Here is a 22,890-nt window from a genome sequence, read left to right as displayed (position 1 = left end):
CTTGAACAGAAACCAGAGCATATTCCAGTCAAACATTTTATTAGCAAAAAAAGTTAGTTTATCAAGTATTCTATGGGAGAAATATTTCAATAGTGGGAACCAATGTCTATCTGCAGGGCACGGTTAGGTAACTCTCTTCATTCTCCAATGGAATGCACACTCATTCTTAACACATTTTATGAAACAAATGTTCAGTTGAATGAGTTGTAGAGTGTGAGTTGAATCTTTTTTTTTTTTTTTTTGTAGAAGGCATCCAGGTGTTTTTGTCTTCCTTGGATGGAGGGATCAAACAAAGGAGCGTTTGATCAGAGAGGGAGTGTATCTTATCTCGTTATAACACTCCTCTTCCTTTCCCTCCGTCCACTTTCTCTTCTGGCCAGAGCGATGAAGCCACAGTACCAGCACCAGCAGGGCCAACAGCACCAGGGCCATGGACAGGGTCAACAACACCCCCTGGAGGATCCCTGGGGAGCTGGCTGGAGCTGCCGAGAGGGAGCGCGGTACTCAGATTCTAAACTCAGCACTTCCAACACAGTTAAAGTAACGCCGACTTGTTTCGTCAACATTTTCAAAACCCTTGTGTATGATATGATTGACAAGTATTGGTGGTGGGGTAGAGTGAGTGAGAACTGAAGACCAGGGAGGGACTCACGGCTGTAGATAGACAGGTTGACGTAACAGTTCTGGGTCCCCAGGAGGTTGGTGACGGAGCAGCGGTACAGCCCAGAGTTCTGGGACGAGATGTTGACTATCTGGACAGAGCCTGATAGGTCCCCTGACATGGGGAACAACAGAAGTTACAGGACACAAACATTAGTTTGCATTTACAACAATACTGTTTTTAGTCCTGAAATAAAAATTAAACCCATCACAATGGTGTGAATGGCACACTTTTTTTCTGATTGCTGTAGCTGAAGTGATCGTTAGATTAATCTCGTCCTCCAGCCGGCTCTCTATGCGGCAGCAATTGAGCCTGGGAACGAGGTTACCATTAGACAAGCTCCACTGCACCTGCAGCATGTTGTTAATGTCTCTCGGGTTCTAGTCATGGGTTAGTTAGAGAATGGCTGCTCTTACCGTCCATGTTGATGGGTAGTGAGATTTCCTCTGGTTCCAATTTATCCCACCGCATCTCGGGAGTGGGCACCCCCTCAGCCACCATGCAGGACAGGGCAACGCTCCCCCCTGTATCAGTGACCCCATCCCACAGGCACAGGGGCAGCGAGGGTGGTGCTGAAAGAACAAACCACATATCGGGTACAGATTGTCAAAGTAACTCAGAACTCAACGTACAGCATGCTGACTCGATGTTAAATCACACACCGAATGAGATGCGGTTATCGTTGAGAATTGCGTTCAGGGAGTAATACGACATGGTTATAGTGATTTAGTATGTGAACCACCTACCCAGGACGTTAAGGGCCAGTTCCCCTATACCAGGGTCTCCAGTCTCTGGGGGGTTGCTCACCATGCAGCGGTAGGTGCCAGCATCTGAGATGCGTGTGTTGTTGAGGATGATGTCAGCACTCCAGGGGATGCCTAGGAAACCCACCCTGCCTGTCAGGGAGGGGTTCTCGATCACCTGGCCATGATCAAACACTATCACCTGAGGGACAGTGGGGGACACAAATCGGCATACTGAGACATTTCTGACGTGCCAAGCAGAACGTTTCAACACCATCACCGTATCTACTAATGGGGATACAAACTAGACCTGTGTGGGGGAGTCTGGGTCAGAGAAGGGTGCCAGGGTCCAGATGATGTTGAGTCTGGACAGGGGACTCATGGTGAAGAAGGAGCAGGGCAGGGTCACCGAGTCCCCCTGAACCATCTCCAGATTGGAGAGTCTCATGGTTACCCTCACCGCACCTGCACAGGGGATGGAGCTTAGGGCAACACCTATCAATGGGCAAGGCAGGTACATTCCACTATTCAAATTCCTCTCACATATACGAGGTGTCCTATGGTGAATACAAGGTAATACAGCAGTGTGAACGGCACACATTAGTATTTATTGGGTTTTTGGTGGTGTAGCGATGAACTAAAAACGAACTAATGACACAACAAATACCATTCCTTGTGTTTCTATCAACAATGCTTCAAATGGTTTGACCCATGCATGCTCCTGACCCTGGCCTGGGCCTCCCTCCCTCCCCTGCTCTCATTACTGTAATAATGTGTCCTTCCCCACTACTGAGGCATCCCCCGGGCCCTTTGTATGTGTGTGGGAAACTAGCATGGACATTGGGAACTAATTACAGCTGACAGCTCAGGCCAAGCAGCCAAACACGGCTCATCACTGAGAGGCAGAGATAGAACAATAGAGCCATATTCTCTATGCAGTGAAAACCCCTATTGAGATATATATATATATATCAATATTTTTTTTATATACATTTAGATTTGTCTAACTCAGCCATATCAAATACCTCCCATCTTCAGAAGCAGGCTATATCGTCTATTTCAGTTTTTTTTTATTACCAGGAGTTCGTTCTTGTCAATTAGATACCGTACATTTTTTTCAACAAAAAAACAATTACCATCATGTAATCATATAAAACATTTAAAATCCATAGTTTCAAATGATAATGGATCATCTCTGTAGCAAAATAATATGCTGCTGAGATGACATCATACACTGCAATCTTTTTGGCAGACAGGCTACTGGTAAACAAAATAATCTCCCTATAATGAGGTATATTATCTATATTTTGCTCAACTCACCATAATCCAGAAGGGTAGACAGCAGACACACAGCCTGGAGCAGCCACCCTCCAGCGCAGCCCATATCTAAGAAGAAATGTTGCCTACTCTCTGTCCATCACATAACAGCAGTATCAGTAGCAGTAGCCCACCCTTCTGCTCGTTACAAATGTGGAGGCATTGACCGGGCAAACATAATTAATCTATTGAGCGAACACCCCCCCCCCCCCCATCTCTCTCTTTCACTCTCTCTCTCTTTCTCTCTCTCTCTCTCTCACTCTCATACTCTCACACACACACACACATAAATAAATAAATAAAAATGTGTCTAAAAACATATTTACAACCACAATTCCTTAGGCTACCATTTTCAGTCGAGAGAAATAGCACATATGCCATTTAGCAGAAACTTCTATCAAAAGCAACTTCGTTATGGGCATACATTTTACATTTGGGTGTTCCTGGGAATTGAAGCCACAAGCCTAGCAATGCTAACATCATGCTCTTCCAACCGAGTCGCACAGAACCGCAATGACGTAGACGACCAAATACATGTATTGTCTTCAGAAAGTATTCACACCCGTTGACTTTTTCCACATTTTGTGTGTTACAGCCTGAATTTAAAATGGATCAAATTGCGATTTATTTTGTCACTGGACTACACACCAATGTCAAAGAGGAATTCTAATTTTCAATTTTTTTTACAAATGAATTAAAAACGAAAACGTTTTGACTCAGTAAAACGTTACTTAAAAAGTCATATTGACATAAAAACAATAATAGTGTTTAAAAAACATGTATGACTACCTCATCTCTGTACTGGACACTTGCAATTATCTGTAAGGTTCTTCAGTTGAGCAGTGACTCTCAAACACAGATTCAACCACAAAGACCAGGGAGGTTCTCCAATGCTTCGGAAAGAAGGGCACCTACATTACTGGTAGATGGGTAAAAATACAAAAAGCAGACATTGAATATCCCTTTGAGCATGGTGAAGTTATTAATTACATTTTGGATGGTGTATCAATACACTCAGTCACTACAAAGATAGATGCGTCCTTCCTAACTCAGTTGCCGGAGAGGAAGGAAACTGCTCAGGGATTTCACCATAAGGACAATGGTGACATTAAAACAGTTACAGTTTAATGGCTGTGATGGGTGAAAACTAAGGCTGGATCAACAACATTGTAGTTACTCCACAATACTACCCTAATTGACAGAGTGAAAAGAAGGAAGCCTGTACATAATGCAAATATTCCAAAACATCTATTCATTTTTATTTCATTCGGGAAGGCCAGTGTCTCATTTTCAATGGTGCCCTGAGGACATAAAATAAATCAAATGAAAAAACAAGATACAATAAGTACATTACATTAGAACATCACAGGCATCATTAACAAAACGATTAAAGTCAATTTAAAACAATTGCACAACTTGGTGAACTCATTTATCATCAGGGTTTTCAACTGCCCTAGAAGCACCATGGTATCCAAACGTAATGAATTTTGTATGTGATTCCAAAAATGTTGAGCGTTAAAACTAAAAACGGATTTACCTAGTTCGGTGGAGACCTAAGGAATCTCAAGGGTTAACCAACCCTGTGAATGGGTCTGGTATCTCATGTTTTTATACTTTAACAATGAAGTTCGTTAAGTCGGGAAGGTTGTATAATAGAGCTTTGTAAATAAAAAGGGAGTAATGAAGTGATCTACGGGACTTTAATGAGAACCAGCCAACCTTTTGAGACAGGATGCAGTGATGTGTATTATCCTGTTTGCAACAAGGCACTAAAGTAATACAAAGTGTTATGTTTGGAGCAAATCCAATACAACACATTACTGTGTACCACTTTCCATAGTTTCAAGCATTATGGTGGCTGCATCATGTAATAGGTATGCTTGTAAAGGACTGGGGAGTTTTTCAGGATAAGTTCTTGTTGGAGGAAATTATAGTTGAAATGATTAATTATGTATACATTTCTTTTAGAACCATTAAGTTTTAATACTATTATGTTATGGTATGAAATGTGTGGGTTCTTGGTTAAACTAGGACCGAAAATGTAGGTAAAACAAATTAATTGTCTGTACTTCGCAAAAGGGAGAAGGAGGGCAGATATCCTTCCAGACAGATAAGAATGTTTGTTTGATGTTCCATTAGTGGAGAATAAATTATATATTTTAGACAGATTGGAATGTTTGTTCTATGAGGGGAGTAGAAGACGGTCTCCAGAACTGAAGACACTGCGCTATTGTGTGGATCGGAGAAAGTGTGAGAAACTGATGTCATTTTATGTTCTCCTTAAAATGTAATGTTCTTTGTATTTTGGGTCAGTACTATTCGAGAATAAATGCTGAACTTGTTTTTAAGACGGGTCTCGATCTATTTCATGTAAAATTATCCTGAAATAGATAATGTGATTTTGGTTTTGGCTACAAAACATATAGGAATTTAGAATTCCTCTAACAGTTTTTCAGTCTGCTTTCCACCAGAAACTGGGAGATTAATTAAACTTTCAGCAGGTCAAATCTACACCGGAGTCGCTTATACCAAGAAGACAGCGAATGTGTCCGAGTTACAATTTTGACTTAAATCCGCTTGAAAATCGATGGCAATACTTGAAAATGGTTGGTATCAATGATCAAACGCAATTTGACAGAGCTCGAAGAATAATGGGCAGAAGACAGAAAGGGGTACTGCTGTAATAGCTGCCAAAGGTGATTTTAAAATGTACCCAGATGTGTGAATAATTATGTAAATGAGATATTCAATTAAAAAATCTAAAAACATGGTTTCACTTTGTCATTATGGGGTATTGTGTGTAGATGGGATTGTGTGTAATGTAGATTATTAACATTTTGAAGTCAGGCTGTAACACAACAAACTGTGGAATAAGTCAAGGGATATGAATAATTTCTGAAGGCCTTGTAACATAAGCAGACAAACAGATTAGGGGCAGAAGACATTAATTGACATTTGATGCAAATTGGAAAAAGTCCAATGCTTTCACCATTGACTGGAGGCTTTCACGGATATTTTCGATTTCACTGTAGAATTCTCTTGTAGTGGTATAAATTATGTGATAGCTAAAAAGCAATTAAATCGTGTGTCCCTTGTGACACAACGAGTTCTTAAATTAATAACAGGCGGTGTTCCGTGTGTTCTATTTCTCAGAATTCTTGTTCCAAACGGGAGAATGGGGTCATAAGAAGTGGCCTCTGTTCTGGGAATAATTTTGTAAAAAATGTGGGGCGCACATCGTAATTCGGTCATCTTAAATGGTTGTATAAATTCGCCAGTTAACCAGAAGTGTAATCAATGCGCAGGGCCTCAAAATGTAAAGCCTAACACATCGCATTTTGTGACTTTGAAGACACGCAGCTTTGTTGATTGGAGCTGTTTGAAGGTAGGCCGCTTGGGCAGTTGGAGCGCAGTGCCCACCACCAACTCCATGTCGACTTCGTTTAACTAATTGGCATAAATGGCAGGTCCACATTATTAATTAATTCATCTGGCTATCAATTGTCTGATACAGTGAATTAGAGAAATAGAGGGACAAAGAGAGAAAATGTAACCAGGCAACTGGATCAATAATAAATCAACTTTAATGCATGGAAAACTATGGGATGAATCCAATGCGTATTACTGTAGATCCGTAATTTCTGATTGAGCCGACATGTGCAGCGTGTACCATGAATGCAGTCTCTGCGAATGCGGGACCATTGCCTTTAATTGTCAATCGCGCTAAAAAGCAGATATTCAGTGCTACGGAATGAATAGAGCCCATACTTTCTTCCAAGGTTTCAGAGCTCTCATGTTGTTGTTTTTTTCAGCCTGTCTACATACCTTTGAAGTGCATTACAGTTGAAATTGTCACCACACCCTTGGACAGTAAATGGTGAGAAAGGTGTCCCGTGATCACCATGATTACATGTATGAATCACGATTGATGTGTCTTCTGCAACTTATTTAGGTGAGCTGAACTTGTGTAAACTGTGGGCTATTTAGGTGTGACTCAGCCAACAACACTGCAATGTATTTCATTTCCATCATCTCTAGTGAGGAAGGAGTAAGGAACGGCAATGAAAAGGGGCACAAAGAGTCAGCGACCTCGGTGACATGTGAGAATGAGGAGGACATGGATGAAGGGTTTACAGGGACTCTGCTACCTGCGAGAGATGTTCCTTCGTGGATGTGGGAGGGCTTCTCCATAGATGACTACAACCCAAAACCCCAACCCCAAGGTCCCCAACCAAAGATCATCACACCCAAACTGAAGGAAGATAAGAGATGCCTACCCAAAGTGACCGTGCCGCAGCCTTTCAAGATGACCCTGCGTGAGGAGAGCGAGGGGCAGAAGCTTAGAAAGGCCTGGGAGGAGACTGCCAACAAGCCCACAGCCACGCTGCCTCGATTCAAAGCGAACCCTGTTCCCAAGAGCAACCAGTTGCCCTTGTATGATAAGATCGTAGAGGAGTGTGAGAGGCAGAGAAAGGTTCTCTATGAGAAACGGAGAGATCTCATGCTGGTCATGCAACAGCCCTTTAACTTGGGGTCAAAGGTTGCACATGGTTCTGCCAAGAGGATGGCTGTTGCTAAGGGTGATGGAGATGGAACAGCAGCCAAGGAGGGAGACGAGGGACCAAAGCCGGAGAGTTCAGTTCCTGTCCGCTCCTATAAGGACATACTGAAAAGATGTGCCCAGCTGGCTACTCGTCATCCCCCTCCAACGAGAGTGGAGAAGAAGCTCACTTTCCAACCCGTTATCAACCGGACTATACCCGACTTTGGGAGGTTGCACCACAGGTTTGAGGACCGTCTCAGGAGTGTCAGACAGGGAATGCATTCCACTGTGCCACAGCCTTTTAGTTTCCAGCTGAACGCTGGAGGGGATCAGACTGTCAGTACGTCTAAGGAAACTCAAAAGCATGGCAAGAAGGACCCATGCCCCGTGGTGAAGTGGGAGCTAGCTAGAATTCTGGCCAGCTCACAAAGACTTACCAAGTCTGCACTGCTACGAGAGGAGGCTGCGAAGTATGTGCAGAGTATACTGAATTTCAGTTCTTAATTTGATGCAAATGTTGTTGTTTTTTTTAAACTGTGGCAGGTTTCTATTTAGACTCATGAATACATATTCTGCTGTTTACAGGAAGAGACTAGTAACGAGAGAGAAGAGACTGAGAGCAGAGCAGCAGAAGTCAGAAGCTGGCTGTAGTCTTCAGAAAGAAGTGGCCAAGTGGCTCAATGCCCAGAAACAGCGTAGTACTGCCAGGGCACAGCGGCAACAACAGAACTACAGGTATACCTCTTAAGACCATGGAGGGGAGCTCTCAGAATATTACTACTCAGCCCTCCCTTTGTGTAACTTAGGAAGGAGATGATTCTGCGTAGTGCTGAGTATCAATCTGAGCTGGCAGACATGATGGAGAGAGTGAACAATAGACCACTGCTGCTCCAGCGCCACTGGCAGGTCAGAGTTTAGCGTAGAGTTGCAACTCAGCTGATATCCCTCCTTTACCTCCTAACACACTATTCAGCCACAGTGAAGTACTTCTAAGGTCGGGTGCCTACAACCATAGCAGCGGGAAGTAGCCCCCTGAAAAATCATCATAATAAAATATATATTAATAAAAAATAACATCTTCACAAAAGTAGCGCACTATGCCTTTATTAGTCCTGTATTAGCTGACCGATATAGCTGTCTGTAGCGCAGGCAAGCATCCCCCCCAAACTACTTCTCGCGGCTATGCCTCCCTCCACAAAGGGAGGGCCTGATCTCCGGAAGTGGGGATAACATCATAGGGTATTTGTGTTGTGTCCTGTCCACAGACCCGGAGAGAGGCAGACAAGCGTTTCTCCCTGATCCTGGAGCGGGCTGGGCTGGACGAAGCTCTGCTGTGGAGCAAGGCTATGCTCCGGGAACAGGGCCAGCGTTTACAGCTGGAGGCCACAGAGGAAGCCTAGGAGGGCACTGATACAGATCTCCATGAGGAGCTTGCAGACTCCTCTGAGGGACGAACCCTGACAAAGACATGTTTTTACTAGTGTATTAAATTACAAGTGTTTGATCACATTCAAATTGTATGTTGCATCTCTCTACCATCTTATATCAGTGCATTCTTTGAGAAGTCACACTGTTGATATGCAACTAAGATATGCAACTGTTCAAGGAAGTCAGGAACCAAAACACGCAGTCAGTCAGGAAAGCAAAGGCTAACAGAAATTTGCATCCTGTAGCTCTATCTCCAAAAAGTTTTGGGACACTGTAAAGTCCATGGAGAATAAGAGCACCTCGTCCCAGCTGCCCACTGCACTCTAGGCTAGGTTAGGTAACACGGTCACCACTGATGAATCCATGATAATCAAACATTTCAGTTAGCATTTCTCTATGGCTGGCCATGCTTCCCTCCTGGCTACCACAAACCCGGCCAACAGCTCCGCACCCCCCGCAGCTACTTGCCCGAGCCACCCCAGCTTCTCCTTCACCCAAATCCAGATAGCAGATGTTCTGAAAGAGCTGCAAAACCTGGACCCGTACAAATCAGCTGGGCTAGACAATCTGGACCCTCTCTTTCTAAAACTATCCTCCTCCATTGTTGCAACCCCTATTACCAGTTTGTTCAACCTCTCTTTCGTATCATCCGAGATCCCTAAAGATTGGAAAGCTGCCGCAGTCATCCCCCTCTTGAAAGGAGGTGACACTCTAGACCCAAACTGTTATAGACCTATATCCATCCTGCCCTGCCTTTCTAAAGTCTTCGAAAGCCAAGTTAATAAACAGATCACTAACCATTTCGAATCCCACCATGCCTTCTCCGCTGTGCAATCCGGTTTCTGAGCTGGTTATGGGTGCACCTCAGCCACGCTCAAGGTACTAAATGGGCGGCAGGGTAGCCTAGTGGTTAGAGCATTGGACTAGTAACCGGAAGGTTTCAAGTTCAAATCCCCGAGCTGACAAGGTACAAATCTGCCGTTCTGTCCCTGAACAGGCAGTTAACCCACTGTTCCTAGGCTATCATTGAAAATAAGAATTTGTTCTTAACTGACTTGCCTTGTTAAATAAAGGTTAAAAAAAATTAAATATCATAACCGCCATTGATAAAAGACAGTACTGTGCAGCCATCTTCATCGACCTGGCCAAGGCTTTGGACTCGGTCAATCAGAGTATTCTTATCGGCAGACTCAATAGCCTTGGTTTCTCAAATGACTGGTTCACCAACTACTTCGCAGAGTTCAGTGTCAAATCGGAGGGCCTGTTGTCCGGACCTCTGGCAGTCTCTATGGGGGTACCAGAGAGTTCAATTCTCAGGCCGACTCTTTTCTCTGTATATATCATCGATGTCGCTCTTGCTGCGGGTGATTCCCTGATCCACCTCTACGCAGACGACACCATTCTTTATACATCTGGCCCTTCTTTTGGACACTGTGTTAACTAACCTCCAAACGAGCTTCAATGCCATACAACACTCCTTCCGTGGCCTCCAACTGCTCTTAAACGCTAGTAAAACCAAATGCATGCATTTTCAACCGTTCGCTTCCCGCACTGCCTGCCAGACTAGCATCACTATCTGGACAGTTCTGACCTAGAATATATGGACAACAAATACCTAGGTGTCTGGCTAGACTGTAAACTCTCCTTCCAGACTCATATCAAACATCTCCAATTCAAAGTCAAATCTAGAATTGCGTATCTATTTCACAACAAAGCCTCCTTCACTCATGCTGCCAAACTTATCCTAGTAAAACTGACTATCCTACCGATCCTTGACTTCGGCAATGTCATCTACAAAATAGCTTCAAATACTCTACTCAGCAAACTGGATGCAGTCTATCACAGTGCCATCCCTTTTGTTACCAAAGCCCCTTATACCACCCACCACTGCGACCTGTATGCTCTAGTCGGCTGGCCCTCGCTACATATTCGCCGCCAGACCCACTGGCTCCAGGTCATCTATAAGTCTATGCTAGGTAAAGCTCCGCCTTATCTCAGCTCACTGGTCATAATATCACCCACCCATAGCACACACTCCAGCAGGTATATCTTACTGATCATCCCCAAAGCCAACACCTCCTTGGCCGCCTTTCCTTCCAGTTCTCTGCTGCCAGTGACTGGAACAAATTGCAAAAATCGCTGATGTCTGAGCAGCTAACCGATCGCTGCAGCTGTACATAGTCCATCTGTAAATAGCCCACCCAATCTACCTACCTCATCCCCATATTGTTTATATTTAATTTTCTGCTCATTTGCATACCAGTATCACTACTTGCACATCATCATCTGCTCATCTATCACTCCAGTGTTAATCTGCTAAATTGTAATTACTTCGCTACTATGGCCTATTTATTGCCTTACCTCCTCACGCCATTTGCACACACTGTATATACGTTCTTTTTTTCTATTGTGTTATTGACTGTATGCTTATTTATTCCATGTGTAACTCTGTGTTGTTGTTTGTGTTGCACTGCTTTGCTTTATCTTGGCCAGGTCGCAGTTGTAAAAGAGAACTTGTTCTCAACTAGCTTACCTGGTTAAATAAAGGTGAAATATATATATTTTTTAAATAAATTCACTGTCCTCTCCTCCTCTGTAAGGACAAGAATGGAATGGCTTCTAGGACAAGAGCTAATGGGGTTTGATAATAGCTACTATAATTGTACCCCCAGCTGCTTGCATTAGCTAACAGACATGGTAGAGAGATAGAGGTAGAAACTTCTTTGTCTTTCTGGAAAAGTTTTTAATTTGTCTCCATGAAAGCTGAATTATTGTTTATAAATGCAGTCAAATAAAATAAAATGCAATAAGATAGTAAAAAAAATGTAAAAAATCACAATACAGTATAAAAACAATATAACAACTGTAATAAAAAGAAATACAATGGTAAAATACTTAAAATCTTAAATAACTCCAAAATAGAACAAGGTATCTATTAAAAAATGTTACACCAGTGGCTGGGACACCACTGACAGTATCCCACATTGCATAGTTAGATTGACTTCCACATGTTTTAGGGCAATGTAGGTCAGTGTGCAATAATTTTAAATATACATATACAGTACCAGTCAAAAGTTTGGACACACCTACTCAAGGGGTTTTCTTTATTTTTGTACTATTTTCTACATTGTAGAATAATAGTGAAGACATCACAACTATGAAATAACACATATGGAATCATGTAATAACCAAAAAAGTGTTAAACAAATCAAAAATATATTTAATATTTTACATTCTTCAAAGTAGCCACCCTTTGCCTTGATGACAACATTGCACACTCTTGGCATTCTCTTAACCAGCTTCATGAGGAATGCTTTTTCAACAGTCTTGAAGGAGTTCCCACATATGCTGAGCACTTGTTGGGTGCTTTTCCTTCACTCTGTGGTTCCAACTCATCCCAAAGCATCTCAACTGGGTTGAGGGCGGGTGATTGTGGAGGCCAGGTCTGATGCAGCACTTTAATTCCTATATGTTCACCAACCAATTCAACTGTAACAAAGCAAAACACTTTGTCCGTTTCTAAGAATTTGTAAGGTTCTTATTCGCATGAAACAGGCAACGGTCAGTCTCAAAATTAATCTGGATTTGATCTTTTACTAAATAGGGCTATCTTCTGTATACCACCCCTACCTTGTCACAACACAACTGATTGTCTCAAACGCAATTAAGGAAATACATTACACAAATTAACTTTTAACATGGCACACCTGTTAATTGAAATGCATTCCAGGTGACTACCTCATGAAGCTGGTTGAGAGAATGCTAAGAGTGTCCATAGCTGTCATCATGGCAAAGGGTGGCTACTATCTCAAATATAAAATAAATGTTTTGGTTACTACATCATTCCATATGTGTTATTTCATAGTTTTGATGTCTTCACTATTATTCTACAATGTAGAAAATAGTCAAAATAAAGAAAAACCTTGGAATTAATAAGTTTGTCCAAACTTTTGACTGGTACTGTACGTTTTCTTTGGCATTAATTAATATGTGTATATCCCATTTCTATTCAGCGAGTAACACATAAATACACTCTTAGAAAAAATAGTTCCAAAAGGGTTATTTGGCTGTCCCCATAGGAGAACCCTTTCCGGCTCCAGGTAGAACCCTTTTCTTTTCACCGAGGGTTCTACATGGTTCTGCCTGGAATCAAAAAGGCTTCTTCAAAGGGTTCTCCTATGAGGACAGAAGAATATCCCATTTAGGTTCAGGATAGCAGTCTCTTTGTATTAGAGTGTCACCAGACTTACTTTGGTTAGAGCGGTACAGTGGGGTAAAAAAGTATTTAGTCAGCCACCAATTGTGCAAGTTATCCCACTTAAAAAGATGACAGAGGCCTGTAATTTTCATCATAGGTACACTTCAACTATGACAGACAAAATTAGAAAAAAAAATCCAGAAAATCACATTGTCGGATTTTTTATGAATTTATTTGCAAATTATGGTGGAAAATAAGTATTTGGTCAATAACAAAAGTTTATCTCAATACTTTGTTATATACCCTTTGTTGGCAATGACAGAGGTCAAACGTTTTCTGTAAGTCTTCACGAGGTTTTCACACACTGTTGCTGGTATTTTGGCCCATTCCTCCATGCAGATCTCCTCTAGAGCAGTGATGTTTTGGGGCTGTTGCTGGGCAACACTGACTTTCAACTCCCTCCAAAGATTTTCTATGGGGTTGTGATCTCGAGACGAGCGAGGCCACTCCAGGACCTTGAAATGCTTCTTATGAAGCCACTCCTTCATTGCCCGGGCGGTGTGTTTGAGATCATTGTCATGCTGAAAGACCCAGCCATGTTTCATCTTCAATGCCCTTGCTGATGGAAGGAGGTTTTCACTAAAATCTCACGATACATGGCCCCATTCATTCTTTCCTTTACACGGATCAGTCGTCCTGGTTCCTTGGCAGACAAACAGCCCCAAAGCATGATGTTTCCACTCCCATGCTTCACAGTAGGTATGGTGTTCTTTGGATGCAACTCAGCATTCTTTGTCCTCCAAACAAGACAGGTTGAGTTTTCACCAAAAAGTTATATTTTGGTTTCATCTGACCATATGACATTCTCCCAATCTTCTTCTGGATCATCCAAATGCTCTCTAGCAAACTTCAGACGGGCCTGGACATGTACTGGCTTAAGCAGGGGGACACGTCTGGCACTGCAGGATTTGAGTCCCTGGCGGCGTAGTGTGTTACTGATGGTAGGCTTTGTTACTTTGGTCTCAGCTCTCTGCAGATCATTCACTAGGTCCCCCCGTGTGGTTCTGGGATTTTTGCTCACCGTGCTTGTGATCATTTTGATCCCACGGGGTGAGATCTTGCGTGGAGCCCCAGATCGAGGGAGATTATCAGTGGTCTTGTATGTCTTCCATTACCTAATAATTGCTCCCACAGTTGATTTCTTCAAACCAAGCTGCTTACCTATTGCAGATTCAGTCTTCCCAGCCTGGTGCAGGTCTACAATTCTGTTTCTGGTGTCCTTTGACAGCTCTTTGGTCTTGGCCATAGTGGAGTTTGGAGTGTGACTCTTTGAGGTTGTGGACAGGTGTCTTTTATACTGATAAGTTCAAACAGGTGCCATTAATACAGGTAACGAGTGGAGGACAGAGGAGCCTCTTAAAGAAGAAGTTACAGGTCTGTGAGAGCCAGACATCTTGCTTGTTTGTAGGTGACCAAATACTTATTTTCCATCATAATTTGCAAATAAATTCATAAAAAATCCAACAATGTGATTTTCTGTTTTTTTTTCTCATTTTGTCTGTCATAGTTGAAGTGTACCTATGATGAAAATTACAGGCCTCTCTCATCTTTTTAAGTGGGAGAACTTGCACAATTGGTGGCTGACTAAATACTTTTTTGCCCCACTGTATGTAGAAGGTAGTGTTCCCTAAAGCAGGTTCCTCAGCAGGAAGGAGAGGGCTGCCCCTAGAGACAGACCCAGAGCCAGGAAGAAGGTCATCAAGGCACCTGCTGTCTCACAGTCTTTAGACCTCACCAGCCTGGGAAAGAGAACAGGGATCAGGTGGACAGCTCCAGATACTGGGGAACACGTTGCAAACTGCACCGATTGTTACCGCAGTGTAATAACATGTTGCATTAAGCAAAACAAAAAAAACGGTTAATGGAACAACCTGACAAAAAGTGTTGAATAGATTCTGGGAAGATATCAACTTTGTGACTCACTGAGGTGCGTAGGACATGCAGAGACAGATTAAGTATCCATTGGACACGGCAAATAATGTCATGATGGCAACGAAGGCAACGTCGTGGGAGAACAGGACTGGCAGGTACCGATGGTTGTCAGTATTACACAGCATGATGAGAGGGATGAAGACCACGCGGGACACCACGAGCACAGGGAACAGACGGCTTTTCTTTGAGGGCTGTGGGACAGATAAAGACAGAGAGACCCTATTAGGCAGAGAAACATACTCTGAGGCATTGGAGCAGCAATTGAATGCAGTTATTGGTAGTAAAGACAGACAGACAAGAGGGCAGAAATGTCAGACTCACCCACTGAACCATAGAGGTGACACTGCGGCCAATCAGGTCCATGACGTTAAAGACGATGAAGCAGCAGACGCAGAGAAAGTATCGGTCTGAAACATACAGATGTAAGGCAGATGTCCAACCCCAACTGGACATTATAGTACTAGGCAATTATGTGTTGTTCTCCCAACTGTTTGCTCACCCCACTCCTTGTTTCCATACACACTCTTCACTTTTACTGTGACAGCGGGGAAAACCGACAGTGTGACAGCCAGCACACATGTCACACAGAGGGCCATCACCCAAACCTGTACAACAGGAACAAAGTGTGAGAGAAATGTTTGAGAAAACGTTGATTTGAATGGAGATTGGAATGACAGTGGGATCCGGAACACGGCACCTTTTTGAAGACTGCCAGGACAGATGACCTGTCAGTCTGTTTTATCATGAACAGGGCTTCTTTGGTCCCACTGGCCTCAAAATCACCATTTGTTATTATGGGTTCATTGTTGTACTCATTCAGGTCACCATTGGCCAAAGCTTCTTTTTCTTTGTCTTTGAAAAGAATCAAACAAATCGTCAGGCAACTGCACTGATTTGACCGTGATAAAGACAATGACAACCGGTTCAAGAATTATATCGTTTTTGAAGACATATCTGAAAACAAACAAACATATTAAGGAAAGTCACTGCACATAAATGAATTAACTATTAGTAATAATAGCTCTTCTATATGGTATAATGTATTTGTTATTAGTTAAGGATGGAATATAATATTCCATAGACCTACCTGCACTTTCGAGAGGCTTGTTTGGGGTCGCCAGTTGGCCATGGTGACTTTGACTTTTCTCTAAGTAGAACCGGGCAAACTCCTAGAGCCCAACACAAAATCTTATGAGTACATTCCTCTGTAATGTCCAATGCAACAGTAGTAGAACTGACTCTTTCTCTCTTGTCATGGTCGGTGTAGCCACTCACCAGGTGTGGCAGTAGTAAGTAGCTGAGCAAAGTGAGCAGAGTCGCCACACAGGGGGTGATGAAGTAGCCAAGAGCGGCACTGGCCTTGTCTGTTTTACCTACACGGAGAGAAAGAGAAACTCAGTACTAAATAGAATTAAAAGACACGTTCACGTAAAAACAGAGTCAAATCTATCCTGGCAGCCGGAGCTGAGATGGTTTCCCCACCAAACAGGATGTGGTGACCAGTTATTCAGTTGAGTGAAGCTGAAGCATAATACACACGTTTACCACAGTTTGAGCCTGCTCTTACAGTTATACTAATGCCAGATTGTGTTCTGTAGGGTGTGTCTTAAGCCTGTTCACGGTCAGCCTCAAACAACTGTGCCCATGCCCCTATAAGCTTACTGTTTGAAAACCCAGTGCCTTACTTGCAAACAGAGGTACGGCATTTTGCATAACATTGTGAGCAAATGCCATTAGCCAAGGACCTGATTTAGTGAGCCTGTTACTATATTAAGGAGGAGGAGGTCATGTTGATTTAGTGTGCTTGGGTGTCATTGTGTTCGTTGTTAGTGTGTGTCGTGAGGTGATATGGCGTGCGTAGGGAAGTGTAGTACTCACTGAGGATAGAGAGCAGACTGGCCAGGGCAGCGAAGATCCCTGCCAGTCCCTGACCACTCATGAATAACGTGCTGTACTTCGGGGGGAGCATTCCTACCAGCCCAAACAGACTGCCCTGAAGCACAGCTCCAAAAGCTAGAGAACGGAAGGAAGAGGGGATGTGTGAGTATTTCCACATAAAATCTGATTGGAACACATTTTCATCAGACAAATAGTCAAAACAATGATACTACTACTTCTGATTCGAAACGATATAATACGTGATCCAGAGACACATGAGGGCAGGCGGGAACCAACTCACAGTTGATGAACCAGATAGTTGCCATGGTAATAGAGAAGAAGCTGTCGGGCTGCATGGGCACCTTGACCATAATGGCCGTGAGGAGGAAGAGGCAGAGGATGGAGACCAGACTGACAGCAATCCGGACCTTCTCTCTGATACTAACGGCACACAGGAAAAAGAAGGTTGGGTTCGACCACGACACTAAACTAGACCTTCCATTCAAAAGAAGACAGGTGTGGAATTTAAAGTAAGACACATTAGAACCATGTGGTATGTTGCTCACCGCTGATACAGGAAAGAGTTGGCCAGGGTGAAGAGGAGCAGGGGAAGCTGGGCTAGAAGTGTCATAAAGCTGGCAAACTCGTAGTCTTTCGTCACTGGGGTCGTTCCATTAGTAACTGGGGTTGTTCCATTAGCAACTGGGGTCGTTCCGTAACTTGACGGGGTCCCTTTGAGGCGGTCGTCGAAATACTTCAGCAGAAAAGAATGGGAGAACAGAGGTGACATTAGCTGAAGCCCTCTACTCATATCATACGGCAAACTAATATTAGACAGTATGTTTGCCTGAAAGTGTAATATTCAGTGAAAATGTTTATTGTTTGTGGTACCTAAATGTGTGTGTGTGTGTGTGAGTGTCTGGTTGTGATGAGGTAGAGGAGCTGTGTGGTACCTCAGTGGCGGTGATGAAGAAGTTCCATGGCAGCAGTGTCCCCAGTCCCAGGATAAAGATGATGACGGCCACAGCACAGTGTCTGTTAGGGGAGGGAAGACATCACTCACATCTCATGTAGCAACCAATTCTAAATCTGCTGGTAGCACTGCGTTTTAAGGTAGGTTACTGTTTCCACTGGTATTTACTTTGTATTTCATAGGAATGTATGTAGTAAGAATGGGTATTTTATGGTTTACTTACACAATTGGTAATTACCTGGTACTAAATGGTGCCTAGTGATGCTTAATGTATCCCAAAGAAACAAGTCATTTCTATTTTTTGACTGTGTAATTACTGATATATCATGTAATTTCTTATCTGATTCCCATGGACCAGTGCTCAGATGAACGATATGGTATGTCACACCCTGATCTGTTTCACCCATCTTCGTGCATGTCTCCACCCCCCTCCAGGTGTCGCCCATCTTCCCCATTATCCCCAGTGCATTTATACCTGTGTCTTCTATTTGTCTGTTGCCAGTTCCTCTTGTCTTGTCAAGTCCACCAGCCCTAGTCTGTTTTCGAGCCCTCCCAGTTCCGAACTTTTCTGCCTGTCCTCGACCTGCCGATTGCTTGACACTTGTATTTTAATAAATATCAGAGACTCGAACCATCTGCATCTGGATCTCGCCCTGTGTCGTTATATGGTAACTAAATGAAGAAGCACGTGAAAGCTGCTCCCTACATGTTTTTGTCTCAGATGATTCAACCAATGAAAAGTGAGTAAACTCACCGGTCCACAGGGGCATTCTTCTGGGTAGTCATCCTGATGCTCTTGAGTCTGTACACAAACATGGGACAGAGGATAGCTTCAGAACGTGTCACTCTTTTGTGTTGACAAATAACCACAGCAAATCCCCCTGATTTTATCCTAATCAGTCATCTTTGACAAGAAATAACATAATATTTTTGCTCTTGGTGATTTCATCATGTTCTAAAAAGTCTACAACTTAAAAGGAGTTAACCATATCCAGTCCCCTTCCACCATCATTTCTACAACATCATTTCCTTGTCTTCTGCCATGTTCTGGTATCTCGGGTTAGACAAGGCTACTTTCTGAATGAACCATGTGGTAAAAAAGAAAAGCTTTCCACGTGGCTTCTGAAACGAAGTATTCAATGGCAAACTTTGAGATTAAATTAGTATTATTATACAGGATGTTAGACCTATACAACATCTCAAAATGAACGGTTTTATTACTGGCATGGAGAAAAACGTGTTCCATTACTTCGGCTACTACAGGTGTATTATACTATTAGCATTAACTTCAGGCCTATACATCCTTAATAATTATAACGCTCTAGATCTAAATCAGAAATGAGATCCTTCCCAGTGGACTATAACATCTTGGGGTAGCCCACACCAGTCGACACACACTCACCACCTACCTGCCTTATGCTTCAAATAGAAAATGTAGTTGATACATCGAATTATATTGAATTAAATCCTTGGTGTCGGCACCATGGATGGTTCGTCGTAGAACACCACGTTGAGGATGACTCATACACGAACAACAAGGTAACAACAGTAGCTCTACGTACAGGCTGGCACGCTGCGCATGTCGCTCTTTTACATACAAACCAATTGAATGGATGTTTGGCTTGTGTGCATTGTTTTTTTGCGGGCTATTCATTTGATTAATTCCAACAGTTAAAACATGCAACACATTCAACAACACAGCATCTTATTCAAAACTCAAGCAACAGGGCAGTAGTAGCTGAGTGAAGACATAAATTAGTCAATCAGAGAAGAAGTGCCCCCGATGCGGCACTATTAAATTGGACAAATAAAGCACAATTCTTCTTAATTTCTGGATCACATATTTTTTTCTAAGCGAATAAAAAAGTAGCCTATAGTTTGGCGCCTCAAGGCTATTTGAGCTGTTCTTCACGGTGCATAGGTTATATCGCCATGCAAAAAAACACAGCCAAACGAAAAGAAATGCCAACAAAATAATAAAAGCAACGTATGTTAAACATTAAACTCACCAGTTAGAGTCGAATTGTTTAGTAGCTGGTATCGTCCTTGCTATGCTGACAAAACGCGCTCAATGAAGTGAACGCTTTTCAAAATTTAGCGCGAAGTGTTCCCTGTTCCTGTACATGGAGCGCCAATTTTGAGAGCGCCTATTGGCTGTGAAGTTTGTTCCGGGTGGAATTGTACACAATTGTCATACTTGAGTAAAAGTAAAGATACCTTAATAGGAAATGACTAAAGTAGAAGTGAAAGTAACTCAGTAAAATACTACTTGAGTAAAAGTCTAAAATTATTTGGATTTAAATATACTTAAGTATCAAAAGTAAATGTATTTGCTAAAATATACAAAATAAAAAGTAAGAATATAAATCATTTCAAATTCATTTCAAATTCCTTATATTAAGCAAACCAGAGGGTACAATTTTCTTGTTTGCTATGGGGCTATGGAGCCAGATACCTGCCAAAAGGTTGAACGTACATATCGTTAGGATTGTAAGAAAGTCCATAAGTAAAATGTTCGATCAGAAAAGCCATGCGTGAAACATGGCTGTCAGCAGAGCCTTGTCTGGCAGCGAAAGTTTCTACTGACTACTGTTGAGATGTACAAACTATGGCATGAAGGGACGACGAGCGGATAAGAAGCAATCTGTAATTAATGAGCGAGCAAGTCAACATAACTATTTATTCAGCACTTTTGTAATGTACAGCAATAGAATTCAGAACATGGGCCGTTCTTACAGTATTCTCCCTGTACATCAAGTCAGAACCGTAGGATAAATAAAGGAGGCATATACGTACGCAGGCAATGAAAGCTCTTACAAAATGTGATGATCGTATTTCTATAAAACAGGCTATAGGCTACATTTCCATCACCAAGTCAGAACAGTAGGCTAAGTTATGAGGGGGAAAGGGACCAAATTATTAGGGTGAGGCACATATATGGATCCAGATACCTGCCAAAAGGTTGAACGTACGTATCGTTAGGATCGTAAGAAAAGCCATCTGTGAAACATGAAACGTAAATGTGAAATTTAAACTGTGAACATACAAACATGTTACGATTACTGATCATCATTTCAGGCTTGAACAAATCTTGTGTTACATTTCTGACATACAATAATACCTTTCAGAGTTTTGGCAGTTTCATCTCACCAACAAAAAAAACGGACACCAAACGGCCTGAGAGGAGTGCTACGAGAACAAGCATAACACAGTATAAAAAACGGAAGTCAGTAAAACTGGAAAGAGGTATCCTGTACGTTTTCAAGTTAAACATCTCCATTCTCTATTACTCAGTTGCGTTGACATCATATTTAGGTAGCTAATGTAATGGATTTGTTTTCCAGTGCAAGTCTAGATAGCACTAGCTGTATTATGCCTACGACAGTGAAGTTTCAGTCCTCTAAGTGTATCTACAGCATGGGCATATGGGTGACATGGACATCCCCATGCATGCACCTTATCAAAATATGACAAATTCAATATTGCACCCTCCCATTATCTGGGCTCTGTCTGCAATCATAACCAGTAGTATATACCAGGAATAATGAATCATAACCAGTAGTAGATACCAGGAATAATGAATCATAACCAGTAGTATATACCAGGAATAATGAATCATAACCAGTAGTAGATACCAGGAATAATGAATCATAACCAGTAGTATATACCAGGAATAATGAATCATAACCAGTAGTATATACCAGGAATAATGAATCATAACCAGTAGTATATACCAGGAATAATGAATCATAACCAGTAGTATATACCAGGAATAATGAATCATAACCAGTAGTATATACCAGGAATAATGAATCACAACCAGTAGTATATACCAGGAATAATGAATCATAACCAGTAGTATATACCAGGAATAATGAATCATAACCAGTAGTAGATACCAGGAATAATGAATCATAACCAGTAGTATATACCAGGTATAATGAAACATAGACTAATAATAGATGTCTGGTTAATCTTTGAATTATTTATCACCACGGGAGTCTTTGCCACTAAAAATATTGATTTAGTTATTTCATCACTCAAAATCTTACCAAAGCATATTCTGTAGGAGGGCTTAATATGAATTGAAAATGTTTTGACATGATTCATATGAATCGGGTCATGAACATATGGACTTTGAAATGAACAAGTGAGAGGTTAAACAGAGGCTACGTCTGGCATAAGCGTATTCCCACACTTTACAATAACATTGCGGCAGTGGTCTTAGGTAATATTCACATAGGTTATTCCCTCCATCACGACACTGCTGCCCAGTTGAAGAGCTTGTGATCTCCATGCAGCACCACAGCACCATGCGCCTTTGGAAAAGCAGCCCTCAGCTCCAGAAGATGCCCTTCTGGAGGCCTGCAGTCATAAAGTCATTATACTCTAATGTAGGACTATTTCCCTACAAGTCAAATAAAGTGCAGAGCATGCATGATGCACGCAACTCATCATTCCAGCATATTTGATCATTTAATTCATCCTTCAGTCAGTCAGTATGTCATCCATTCAGTCATTTGTCTGAGTTGCAGTAACAACTAAATCAAAGAGAATATAGAACAGTTCATTTGTTTATTTATGTATGTATTCAAATGAATTTAAATCCTCCAAAGTGTTATAGCCTGTCACTTTAATAACTCAATGTTACAACTTGGTCACAACTTGGTCACAACTTGCAGACTTGTTTTCGAGTTGCTGTGCTGTGCGTTTTGTTGCCAACCTATTTTGCTACCTGACAACTTTACGGTTTTTACTTTTTAATTACTGTTTATATATATATATCCCCCCCCCCCCCCCCCTAAGTAGTAACATTAACATGATGCCTTCCAATTGCAGTCGCTGTACTCGCCTTACGGCGAGGATAGCTGTGCTACAAGCCCAGCTTCAGACGCAATCGTTAGGCAAGGGTAATTTCAGTGTAGGAAAGGATGAAACAGTGTCTGTGCCACCAGTAAGTACAGATAGTAGTATAAATCCCCTGGCACAGTCCCCGCAGCCGGACAACTTTCTCACCGTTTCTGGAAGGAAGTGCTGTAGGAACGCTCAACCGGTGTCGCTCATTCAGCCGACAGAAACTTTCAACCGGTTTTCCCCATTAAGCAGCGAGCCGGAGTCAGAGGCCGAGTCTTCTCTGGTCTTTACTCCTCCCGTTAC

The 22,890-nt window shown here is 42.2% G+C and overlaps 3 protein-coding genes across 6 annotated transcripts in view; 1 reads left to right on the top strand and 2 right to left on the bottom strand.

The window, feature by feature from the left end:
- LOC135550297 (pecanex-like protein 3) overlaps positions 1–464 on the top strand; it is a 28,490-nt gene extending 28,026 nt beyond the window's left edge. Inside the window, exon 34 of the transcript XR_010457102.1 lies at positions 381–464. The gene's annotated coding sequence lies outside the window, so the exon portion shown is untranslated. The remainder of the gene's footprint in view (positions 1–380) is intronic.
- On the bottom strand, positions 31–2,876 carry zgc:165604 (uncharacterized protein LOC792578 homolog). 2 transcript variants are annotated; one of them, XM_064980968.1, is made up of 6 exons: positions 2,725–2,876; positions 1,715–1,869; positions 1,408–1,606; positions 1,078–1,233; positions 653–775; positions 31–482 (listed from the first exon to the last, which is right to left on the bottom strand). In XM_064980968.1, exons 1-6 carry the CDS (start codon positions 2,786–2,788, stop codon positions 286–288), a joined length of 894 nt encoding a protein of 297 aa, XP_064837040.1. In that variant the 5' UTR covers positions 2,789–2,876; the 3' UTR covers positions 31–285. The 2 variants fall into 2 exon arrangements, with proteins under 2 accessions (XP_064837040.1, XP_064837039.1); XM_064980967.1 differs by having other exon boundaries at positions 441–775.
- Positions 2,877–14,512: 11,636 nt separating this feature from the next.
- LOC135550296 (equilibrative nucleoside transporter 2-like) lies at positions 14,513–22,890 on the bottom strand. 3 transcript variants are annotated; one of them, XM_064980965.1, is made up of 13 exons: positions 22,750–22,890; positions 18,488–18,535; positions 17,714–17,795; positions 17,327–17,514; positions 17,062–17,201; positions 16,761–16,895; positions 16,158–16,255; positions 15,970–16,051; positions 15,580–15,734; positions 15,382–15,487; positions 15,204–15,289; positions 14,874–15,073; positions 14,513–14,689 (listed from the first exon to the last, which is right to left on the bottom strand). In XM_064980965.1, exons 2-13 carry the CDS (start codon positions 18,517–18,519, stop codon positions 14,578–14,580), a joined length of 1,416 nt encoding a protein of 471 aa, XP_064837037.1. In that variant the 5' UTR covers positions 18,520–18,535; positions 22,750–22,890; the 3' UTR covers positions 14,513–14,577. The 3 variants fall into 3 exon arrangements, with proteins under 3 accessions (XP_064837037.1, XP_064837035.1, XP_064837036.1); XM_064980963.1 differs by lacking the exon at positions 22,750–22,890 and adding an exon at positions 19,743–19,849; XM_064980964.1 differs by lacking the exon at positions 22,750–22,890 and adding an exon at positions 19,143–19,400.

This window comes from Oncorhynchus masou, chromosome 12, assembly GCF_036934945.1.
Source record: "Oncorhynchus masou masou isolate Uvic2021 chromosome 12, UVic_Omas_1.1, whole genome shotgun sequence".
NCBI classification, from domain to species: domain Eukaryota; kingdom Metazoa; phylum Chordata; class Actinopteri; order Salmoniformes; family Salmonidae; genus Oncorhynchus; species Oncorhynchus masou.
The sequence above is the reverse complement of the archived record's forward strand: the minus strand, read 5'-3'. Positions and strand labels throughout refer to the sequence as shown.